Below are 11,425 nucleotides of genomic sequence, written 5' to 3'. Positions count from 1 at the left end.
TTGTCTGAACCTAGGCAGGCTCCCCCAAGAAGACTTAGAAAGAGATCAGAAGGCTGAGGCCAGGGACACCTGGGTGACTCAGTGGTTGAGTGTCTATCTTCGGCTCAGGCAGGTCCTGGAATTGAGTCCCGCATCAGGCTTCCCACAGGGAGTTTGCTTCTCCCTCTGCATAGGCCTCTGCCTCTCTCTCTGTGCCTCTCATAAACAAACAAACAAACAAATTTTTAAAAAAAAAAGAAGGCTGAGGCCAGAATTGCAATTCAGCATCTTTATTCTTCCCCTTTAGCTCGAGAGTCATCCTGACAAACAGCTTCTGCCAGGAGAGGCAGAAAGGACTGGGTTGGGCAGGGATTCCCCAAGGACCTGGTCTCCTCCTCACGTGGGGTTGGGCTTAGGGCCTTGATCCAAGCTCAGCATCCCTGGGAAGGAGGGAAGCAGACCACTCTGCAACCTCTGTGGCCCCCCTACCTCCAACAGCCTTGTTAATGGGAACCAGCCACCTCCACATGCCAGGCAGGAGGGACCCTGGAGAGCGGCCCCATCTTCCTCCATATGCACAGGAGCTTGTACACAGGGGCCCGGGGCAGTGCAGGGCAAGGTCAGTGTCCAGACACTTGGCTCTGGCCTGTGGCCCAGTTGGCAAACATAAAGCCTAGACTGATTGCCATGAAGAGGACCCCCAGGAGACCAAAACACAGAGCCTGTGGATGAGAGAGAGAGAAGATGGGGCTGGTGGGGTCTCCACACCAGAGCTCCTCCTGAAAATGTTCCTCAAGCCCTCTATCCCCTCCAGAGTGCCCCATTCTTTCCTGACCCTCCTGCTCTCTCCGCTTCCTTGTCACCAGCCCCTTCCAAAGAATTCTCCATCTTTCTAGAACCCTTCATAGAGTATTCTACTTTATCCTCTTTGAAAGTGCTCCTGACCCTCTTCTAATAGTGGTCCTCCCATCTGTCCGTAGAATGCTCCCTGTCTTTGCAGATCCTGCTGCTGCTGTTTGCTCAGCCCCTTCCTCAGACAATCACCTTCATTCTTCCAGACCCCCTGCCCCCCTGCCCCCAGCCCCCTCTTGAAAATGTTCCTTTTATCTCTGGCCATCCTGGAGTGGTCCTCAGAATGCTCCCTCTTTCCCTAGCCCTCCCCTGGAATACTTACCTGGATCTTAGGCCAGGAGTAGAGGGGCTCCACCTCAGATGGGACAATGCGGAGGTAGAAGATGCTAGGAAGGATGAAGATGAGGCTGGGGGCTGAGGTGGACCCTAGGGGACAAACAGGGGGGACAGAAGTCAATGTTGGCTTGGAGTATAAGGTTCAGATTAGGTGGGGTCTGGGACTGGAGTGGGGGTACTGACCAATAACCCCAAAGATATCCCGGATGGTTGGCACGCAAATGACAAGAACGTTGACCAAGACAAGCAGGATCAGGGCTATGGCCACATGCCGTGGCCAGCTGAAGTCCCTGCTTGGGAAGAGCAGCTGCTGCAGGGCCCGGCGGATCTGTGGTCAGAGTAGCGTAGGACACTAGTCAGGGCCCAGGTACTGCCTCCCCTGCTCCATGTGGTCATATGACTTGAACTCTACCCTCTGAGCATCCATCTGTGCCTGCCCCTGTGGGAGATCCCTCATCCTCCCTCCATCTGACTATCTACATGTCCACCTCATCTGACCATCCATCTATCTGAACCTCCACCTTCCTAATGAGCATCCTGTTGCCCTTCTGACAATCCACACCTCCTCCTTCCCTCTGCTCACCGCCCCCCTCCCCCCCATGCCTCTACCTGCTATCCGAAGTCTCTGCCTCCCTGGATGAACACCCTCTCGTCCTTCTATTCTGTCTGAGATCCTGCCTCTCTCTCCATCTGACTACCTCTACCTCCCTCCTCTGTCTGGTCATCCCACCTCCAAATCTGAGAGCCTGGCCCCTCCTATACCTCACTCCTTCTGCCTTCACCCTTTTCCTGTCCATCCCTATTTCTTCATTGTGACTGTCCATCTGTCTCTGCCTCTACCCTGTCTGACCATTCCCACCTCCCTCTTCTGTCTAGCCAGATGTCTGTGCCTCCTCCCTCCAACTGACCATCCCTCTCCCCTTCATTCTCTCTGGACTGCCACCTATGTCTCCTTTCTATCTGATCATCTATTTTTGTCTTCTCTGTCCATCTGACAACTTTGCCTTCCCTATCTGCCCATCCCTGCCTCCTCCATCCATCCATCCACTCCTAGCTCCACCCTACAGCCAAACATCCATGCCTACACCCTCCACCCATCCATCCATCCATCCATGTCCATCTGCTCCATGGGCCCACCCCTCGACCCCACGTACAGGAAACAGCACGACTGGCACAGTAAGAGTCACCGCAAGCAGCACAGCCAAGCGCACGCAGAGGATGAGCAGGTCCTGTTGGCTGTACATGTGCAGCATCTCCGCCTCCACGCTATCTGGGCCATGGGATGTGGGACATGGGATGCAGGATGTGCTGGGAGCACCAAAACCAGTGTCCCAGAAACACACATCACACACACACACACACACACACACACACACACACACACACACACACCAACCAAATCCACATGTGTGATGTGCACCCTCTCTGGAAACTGATGGGTCCAGGGCATGGAGGCAAAGTGTTCAGGCTCCTGCCCCAGCAGTCTGCCTAGCCCCCACTCCAGCTCCCACCCAACCCTGGCCCCGGCCCCACTCACTGTAGAAGGTAAGGTATCCAAAGGTCGCCGTGAGCCCATACATGCAGAACATGGCCCCAATGGACACGTTGGCCACGGCCTGCATTCTGTGCTTGGAGGGCCTAAGTCACAAAGGTTATGGAACTGTCATGCTCAGACCCTTGGACTTAGTGTAGGCCCCTCAAAATTCACCCACCTTCTCCAGAGTCACCTTCTTCCTAAGCTGACGTGCACAGGAAGTGGTACACACTGGGATGCCTATCTCTACCTCCCCTGTGTGACTAGCCAAGCCTCCCCCTGTCCATCCATCTTGGTCCACATGACCATCTTTGTCTTTCTCCTCTGTCTGACCATCTATGCCTCTCCCTCGCATCTGACCTCCATGCCGTGCCCCATCTGATCATCCGCATATCTCTCCATTGTATCCGCCCTGCCCACCCCAGTTTGGTCCACCCATTCCCCACTCTATCTGACCATCCCCACCTCCGCATCCCCATCCGTGCAGGCCACACCCTCCATCTGATCATTTCTGTCTCCCCACTCTATCCATTCACACTTGTACCGGATGCTGAAAGTTGAACATTTAAGCCCTAATCAGTAAAAAGTCACCACTCTGAGTCCCCCCAAGGCCACCTCAAATCCTTCCCCTGGCACACTCTAGCCAGGATGAAGCTACAGTACCAGGATGACATGAGGGATTGTCAGACATGATGACTATCACAACACCCATGCCCACTTGCCTGCCCACTCACCGGCAGAGCTCTGTGTAGATGGGCAGCACCTCAGGGTGGCAGACGAAGGCAAAAGCCATAATGGGCACTGTGTAGAACATCTAGGGGAATGGCCCACATACACAGGATTAGAACCTACAGGGGTCTATCCCCTACTCCTCATCCCCTTGGCCCCACCACTACCCTCTACATCAGACACATGGAAGCCCCTGATGTCTGGTGCCCAGCTCCACTCTGAGCAGAGTGCACTATAGGACAGGAACAGAGGGCCTAAGTGTGGTGCAAGCTCTATACACGTGCCTACACACCCACCTGTGAGTCAACTGTGAACATCTGGGCCTCACAGCTTCTGTTGAGTCCCTGGATGGGAAGACCTGAGGGGTTCTTGCTGTCCACTGCGGTTTCGTTGAAACTTACAGCACAGCCAAGCTGGAACTTTTTATAGATGACCTGGGGGAGGGTGGGGAAGCGAGGTCACAGGGAAGGCTATGTCCCAATGTTCCAATGCTTTCTTTAATTTTTTCATGTCCTTCTCCCTCAGACTCACCGAAATAAGGAAAAACAGCATACAGGTCAAAGAGAGACCACTGGTATACCCCAGGTAGCCTGCAAAGGGTAAAATACAGAGCCTCAGAAATCAAGGAACCCTCCAACAGCAAATATCAAACCCTAGTTTGGCCTTTAGGGCTACCTCACCCCAATTAGGCCACAGATATTTACACAAGCTTTTACTTCAACCTGGGCAAGCCTCCACCTCCATAGCAAACTCCTATTCATCTGTTAAAACCCACATCACACTAGCTCTCCCATGGGATTTCACAACCCTTAACAATGGGGATTTTCTCAGTCTGGCTCCCCTTCTCTAACTCCACTATCCAATGACCAACACAGGAAGTCTCTTACCCAAGTGTCTCATGAGGGCCAGTGGCAGGATGATTAACACACTGACAATGATGATGAGGAGGTTTCCCTTCAAGAACCAGCCCCTGGGGAGATAGGCAAACACAGTGACTAGCTGCCTGCCAAAGAAAACCATCAGGCAGACACTCATAGAAGACAGCCGAACAGATGGATTTCTGCCCACAGTCAGGAAAGATGAGCTGACAACTCAGCTGTGAGAAGTCATTCAGGCGGTCACAGTGACAAATGGCACAACAAGATCAACAAAAACAGCCAGACTGATCATCAGACTGTTAGACGAACCCTGGTAAAGGGACTCAGCTAAGAACACACACACAGCCGGACAAAACTGTGCTGTCAGACTCGCAAGCAGACACACAACCAAATGGGCAGACAGGACCCCAAATCAGTAAGACTCTCACAGTCCAACATAAGGTACCAGACCCAGAGTAAGTCATGACCCTGGTGCCCCTGACAGGTAGAACAACAGTCTGATGATCTGGTAGTCGGGCAATGATGCAAAGTCAAACAAGGAGACAGGAACACACACATGTGGTTGTTTGAACAGCTCAAGGTGTGTTGAACACCTAAAAGTAGCTGGACCAATTTGGCTACACAGCCAAAGCCTGAAATAGAGACAAAAATCGGCCAGCTCTTGTTGGAACCAAGCTCAAAGAAAGAGCGAGATCTCTACAGATATTGGCAGAGGTGCCCAGGCAAGACACTTAATATAGAACTGGCTGAAAAATTGCTCACTTGTTCAAAAGAATTTTATCACCTGCCTATTATGTTCCAGGCAATCACACACTATTTCATACGCACAGTTACACAGAAATAAAGCAACAAAGCACCATTGGCCATATATCTACTGGGAGCTAACTATAATAATTAGATACACCTAGTCATGTAAGTTGTCAGCTACCTAAATGGTTTCAGAATCGAACCAAAGATCTAACAGGATACACAGAGTCAGCCATCACACACAAACAGCTGAACAGAGTCAGTCAGCTGTTGGATTGAAAATCAAACATACAGTCAATCAGATGTATACTCAGAACAATGGTCATTCAACACATGGCTGGGACCACAGCAAGAGGACATATCATCATAGTTGAGGATCACACACACACACACACACACACACACACACACACACACAGCAAGAGGGAACTTGCCAGAAAAATGGTTGCCAAATTAAACACCGATGGGAGCCTACTGGCACATAGAGTTGGAGCAAATCACATATAGATAGCTGGCACCACAGTACACTGCACATTTACACTTACAGCTAGAGAGATTTAGCAAGCCTGATGGACCCTGAATCAAACAGAATCCGCTGGACAGGGAAAAGTCAGAGTAAGCAAATGTCAGACGCACATGGTTGGAATCACAGCATACAGGACACAGCTGTAGTCAGCTGTCGTACAGCTGGCCAGAGAATCTGCCAATACAACAGTCCAAAACCAAATCCACAGAGCTTAGGTCTACTTGATATGTACAGTCACGTGGTCAGCATCAGAGTACACTGGACAGATGGAGTCAGCTACCAAAAAGAATCAGCCAGAATAACAGTCACAAAAATCAACACATGGTCTACCAGATAGAGCAACAGTCACACATTCTGTTGGCATCACAATACACAAGAATCACAGTCTGACCAAACTGGCTTGCCCAACAGTCTCAGAGCACCTGGGAGTCAGCTGAGCACAGAGTTCCAGACAGCAGCCAGACCGCACAGGTAATGTCAATGGCCTACAGGCCAGAGCCAAGGGGTGTTGCTCACTCACCCCTCGGGGTCCATGTCCAAGAAGGTGCCGATAACCAGGGGGAGTTCGGATTTGATGATGAACAGGTAACTGGACATGGCTGGTGCAGGTGGGGGGAGGTATAAGCAGAAGGATTCCCCTCATCCCCCCAGCCCATCCTGAGGAGGCCCACCCCACCCCACCCTCTTCCCCCAAGCTGATCCCCTACCTCCCAGAGTCCTCACCCCCAACATTGTGCAGACAGATCACGGCAGCCACCACTACCTTCCCCACAGGCCCCAGCGCCCTCTGTCCCAGCTGCTCATATGCTCGGATGCCTGGAGTAGGGAGACAAGGAATGGTTTGTGGGTCCAAGAGGCCAGGCCGGCAGGGGAGAAATGGGGGGGGCAGCGAGGGTCAGGGAGCTGAGGAGTTGGGGCTTGGGGTACTTGGGTCTGATTGATGGAAGCTGGAGGTGAGGGTTAAGCAGTTAGAGGTGGGCTTGAGATGGAGCCTGGGAGGTACGGTTGGGGGTTGGATGTGGGTAGTGAGTATCTTGGGGTTGTGGGGCTGGCTTCCACAATTAGGGGAGAGCTGGAGATTAAGAAGCAGGGGATTAGAAGTGGAATGTAGTAATCTGGGTGTGGGGAGGGTCTGAGAAATAAGGTCTGATACCAGACTGAGGGGTGAGGATCTGGGAGCCCAGATACATTCTGAGGGCAATGCACAGTCTGAGGCCTGGAGTCCATGGAGTTGAGTATGGGGTCTGAGGTCCTGAGTCCAGGATCTGGGGTCAGTGTGGTATGCTCAGAATCTAGGGTTTGGGTTGAGGTCTAGGGTCCCAGGTCAGAGCGGTGGGTCGGGGAGTCTGGGATCCAAGATCTGGGTTGAGCTCGGGGCCTTACCTACAACACCAGCACAGGTCAGCAGGAGATGGATGGAGTACGAAGACAGAAGTGCAATGCACAGCAGCAGGGCCCTGTGGCAGATGGTGCAGCTCAGACTTGGCCCCCAGGCCTCCTGCAGGCCCCACAAGGCGCCCAGGCCCCCTCCCCCACCCCCGCAGGCTGCCCAAGACTCACAAGAAGAAGAGGATCCCCGTATGGGCCATGGCATAGGCCAGTCCCAGGATGCCACTACCCATGATGGCGTTGCTAAGATTGAACACTGACATTCCAAACGATGTCTTCCCCTCGAACTGCAGGTAAGGGGCAAGGCACGGGCACACATGGGGAGGGAGACCAGGTAAGGATATCAGGGCTGGGGCCCAGGAAAGACTAGGGGAGAAGTGACTGGGGCCAGGAGACACCCAGAAAGGGCCACGAAATGGAGGCTAAGAAGCAAAAGGAGGTGAAGCCACGGGGAAGCTGGGAAAACAGGAGCTAGCAAGAGCTAGGAGAAACTTTGGAGGGGAACAGCTAGAAGAGGAGTGGAACAGGGGAGGGTGGAGCAGCCACCAGAGGCAAAACAGCAAGGGAGGGAGCAGCTGGGGACCGGGAGTGGCTGGGGCAGGAAATAGCTAGGCAGGGAAGCCCCGGGAAGAGGGAACAGTAGGGGAAGAGATGAGTTGGGCAAGGTGCAGCTGGGACAGATCCTGGGAGGTCACTCACATCCATGAACTCAATCGGCTTCCGCCCCGGAGCAGGAGGATGACTGGGCAGGAAGCCCTCGCGTTCCTGCCTGTAGCTGGAGAAGGCAGAGACATAGGGGCCGGTGAGAGGGTAATCCTGACCCCTGACCTTGTCCCCCTGGGCCCCCAACTCACCCCAGAGCATCCGCAGGGAGGGCTCCATTTATCTTTGGATCTTGCAGTTCCATGCTGTGGGCAGAGAAATGGAGGGTGGGGGATCCGAGATGGAGCGGGGGGGGGGGGGGGAGCTACACAGTGGAGAGAGCTAGATATAAATCTATATAAAGATATAAATAGGGCAGGGGGTCAGACAGAGACAGATGGAGGACCAGAGAAACGGAGGTGAGGCAAGGGGAACAGAAGCAGAGGAACAGGAGAGACGGGGAGATAAATGGAGAGACTCAAAGACAACAGTGAGAGGGCGATGGAGGAAGAGATGGGAGGCAGAGAAGGGAATCGGGAGGGGAAGAGATGCCAACAGTTACTCAGACAAGCAGAAAAAGAGGGCAGCGAGAGACAAATAGAGGGGGAGGGGGGAGAGAGATTGAGAGAGAAAGAAAGAAAGAGAGAGAAACGGAGACCCCACAGCAGGCGAGATGGCCATCTGGAGCTGGGATAGCCAGTCCTCCCAGACCCCACACTCACTCAGTCTCGCTTGCTGCCTCTTTCCTTGCCAGCACCCCGCACCCCCCTTCCCTCCACCCTCACCGCTTGGCCAGGCCTCTCACTCCTTACAGGGACACGTGTCGGCCCGGCTGCCCCACCCCTCCTAACGCCCCCTGCCCCCCCTCCTCCCAGCCTGGGCCCCGAGCCTGAGCCCAGAGCTGATGCAACCTGTTGAAGGAGCTGGAGGTGGGGGGGGGGCAGGCTTGGAGACCCTACCCGCCCCCCTCCAGGCTGCAAACTGCTCTCTGCCACAATTCTGAATATCCTCACTAGAGGCCAAAGACAATTCCCCAAACTGAGCCTCCTTCCAGGGATACAAGTTACCTCGGGACTCCCATTTAAACCTCCTTTTAGTATTTTTCTGGGACCCCAGTTAAGACTTGAGAGTCGTCTTAAACACTTGGTCTCCTGGCAGAAACAACTTTAGACACACTTCCAGGCTTAAGATCCTTCCTGGTCTTGGGGTGTCTCAGGAACCTGCCCGAGCCCTAATTTCCCTTCCTGAGGATGAGCTATCTCTGCGGTCTGCATCAAAAGCCCCCTCCCAACCGCCTGATGTGTTTCTCGGGGTGGGGGTGCTCCACAATCCCCCTGTGAGCCTGGAGCCCCCTGTCTTCTGGATGGGGTGTCTCTGAAGAAACCTCCTACCCAGAGCTGACTTCCTGGAAGTGCAGTATGTCAGAAACCCCCACTCAGGGTCCCCATCATTGCCAAAAGTGCCTCCAGGCAGCCCCTTCCCCAAGCCCCGAAAACCCTCCCTGGGAAGGGGACCCCCTGTCAAGGAGCCCCATCCTCAGTCTTGAGCACTCTCTGGAGACTCTCACCCACTTGTGAATTCGCTTCCCGGGAGCAAGGCACCAAAAGGGCTCCACCTCCCACTCACTCCCCCCGCTAGCGCTAAAAAAGGTCTCCAGGGAATTCCCTCCCTCCCCTGGAGGTTCCCCCAGGGAACCTCTCCCGGGATCTCCGACTCGTGCCTCAAGGGTCCCCAGAGCCCCACCCCGGTCAGCGCCCCCTCCTCACCTTCCAGCTCCTCTCAGCTCCTGAAGCGGCAGTAACTCACTAGGGCTCTGGGACCCCACGGCCGGCACGGCTCCCCCTCTGCGGACCCTGCCCCCGCCCCGCCCTGTAGCCAATCAGCTCCGCCGCGCTGGCGAGGTGGCTAATCAGCGCAGCCCGAGCCGCATCTGGCCCGCGGATTATTTTTTTTTCTGGGAAGAACTTTTAATTTTAATTCAGTTTCCCTCCATCTGGCTCTGGGTGGAGGAAACGGGGTGGGGGAGGAGGGCGCTCTTCTTCACCTGGACCCACGTGGAGAGAGACGGAAGTGTGGAGGGGGTGGCTTGGGGGGGAGGTGGAAAGAAAGACTGAGAGAGGATAGAGAGGGGGACAGGCGGACAGAGGCAACTGACGCGGAGATCGGACACACAGCGAGGGGGACGGATGGAGGGAAAAGATGCAGAGAGGAGAGACCGGAGCTAGGCAGGCAGGAGAAACAACAGGAGGACAGAGAGAGAGCCGTGCCGCGGAGGAGTGACAGACAGGCAGAGGGGCAGTCATAGGGAGAGAGAGAGGTACCGACAGACTCAGAGACAGGGGGTAGGCCCATGGAAGCATCTGAGGAAAGGCAACAGGCAGTCAGGCCCGGTAATAAGCAGGAGGCACAACTGGCAAATAGACAGGTGGACACAGCCAGACACATCCCCAGAGGCTGGGAACAGACACACCAGCCCAGAGAGACAAGTGGACAGAGGGAGTGGTTGAGGCAGGAAGACCCCTAGAGGAGCAGAATTCAGGCAAAGGGGCAGACAGGGTGGATGGATAGATCTGGGAGCAGCAGTAAAAGACAGGTATAGAGATAGACACAGCCCAGCCACTATAGACTGACCTCGTATAGATAGATAGCCTAGCCTAGCCAAAAACATACCCTCGATCTTGGGGGTCCTTAGAAGGAGGCAGGGGGGCAATTGTGGTTGGGTGAGGAGTGTGGATGCACAGTGTCTGCAAACAAGGCACACCCTAAAGTCCTGGACCCCAGCCCGGGCATTGGGTGGGGCCTGTCCACGCCCTAACTGAGGAGCCCCGCTGTCTGTGTGTCTGCCTTATATGTGGGTCTGTCTATTCACTCCCATCCAAGCATGTGACAGGCATATCTGTCCCAGGCAAGGCATGTGTCTCCTGCACAGAGTCAGGCAGATTGGACTCGGGGTCCAGGCTCAACTTCAACCAGACTGCTCAAGGTCCAGGTGGACAAGAGGCCTCTGTCAGGGCCTCTTCGCCCTCCTGCCCACCCCCCACAGCGAGCATAGAATTCCCGGAAAGGCCAGGGGCTGGCTGGGGCTTCAAAGCAAGCCTAGATGCCCCCACCCTACCCGCAGTCGGAGGAGGGTAAGGGACAAGGGATGGGGCGTTTACTTCCCCACAGCAGGAGAGAGCCTCCTGCTTGCTCAGGGATCACAACCCCATCCAGTGCTCAGAAACCGGAGGCCGACTCACCACCACCCGCAGGAGTATAAACTCGCACACAGATTCACAGCCACACACACAGAATACAGGCTAACATATGAACACACAGAGACTACACCTGGGAGAGCCCAGGCCATGGTACTGTCACATGCTCACGACTGCATCAAATGACTTCCCACAACAGGTATCATCACTCAGGGCCTCAGCATTGCAACCAGAGAACACAGACTGACATGGGAGAGGCCCGCACTGATTTCCAGCCACTCCAGACTCATGGACATCATCGCCCATGGACTCAACAGCCAGATCCTGGAGAGCCCAACAGGCAAATCACACACAGACTCGCAGCTGCACCCAGAGCATACAAATATGATTTCCTACAGCTGACAACATCAACATCATACATGGCCCCCATCCCTTGTACAGATGATTCCCACTTCCGACAATCCTGAAGGCCCATGTCCAGATTCACGCTCTATAATGATACCTCTATGAATACTAACTCACCTGTGAACTTGTGACCCCATGTGACCACATATGGCTCTTGTCACAGAGGGGAATTCACAGGCAAACACAACTGTACAGAGAAGCTGCGGTCACAGAC

At 54.4% G+C, this 11,425-nt stretch overlaps 1 protein-coding gene across 3 annotated transcripts; it reads right to left on the bottom strand.

Annotated features, from left to right (window-relative positions):
- Positions 1-253: 253 nt before the first annotated feature.
- Positions 254-9,511, bottom strand: SLC38A5 (solute carrier family 38 member 5). Of its 3 annotated transcripts, none has more exons than XM_072815261.1 (16): positions 9,379-9,511; positions 7,825-7,878; positions 7,670-7,745; positions 7,142-7,257; positions 6,965-7,038; positions 6,305-6,397; positions 6,102-6,180; positions 4,318-4,400; positions 3,962-4,020; positions 3,727-3,864; positions 3,436-3,515; positions 2,705-2,805; positions 2,322-2,437; positions 1,351-1,495; positions 1,154-1,257; positions 254-701 (listed from the first exon to the last, which is right to left on the bottom strand). In XM_072815261.1, the coding sequence occupies exons 2-16, from the start codon at positions 7,875-7,877 to the stop codon at positions 600-602; spliced, it is 1,419 nt and encodes a 472-aa protein (XP_072671362.1). In that variant the 5' UTR covers position 7,878; positions 9,379-9,511; the 3' UTR covers positions 254-599. The 3 variants fall into 3 exon arrangements, with proteins under 3 accessions (XP_072671362.1, XP_072671364.1, XP_072671363.1); XM_072815263.1 differs by lacking the exon at positions 9,379-9,511 and adding an exon at positions 9,184-9,230; XM_072815262.1 differs by lacking the exon at positions 9,379-9,511 and adding an exon at positions 8,335-8,426.
- Positions 9,512-11,425: the final 1,914 nt, after the last annotated feature.

This window comes from Canis lupus, chromosome X (genome assembly GCF_048164855.1).
Source record: "Canis lupus baileyi chromosome X, mCanLup2.hap1, whole genome shotgun sequence".
Classification (NCBI taxonomy): Eukaryota; Metazoa; Chordata; class Mammalia; order Carnivora; family Canidae; genus Canis; species Canis lupus.
The sequence above is the reverse complement of the archived record's forward strand: the minus strand, read 5'-3'. Positions and strand labels throughout refer to the sequence as shown.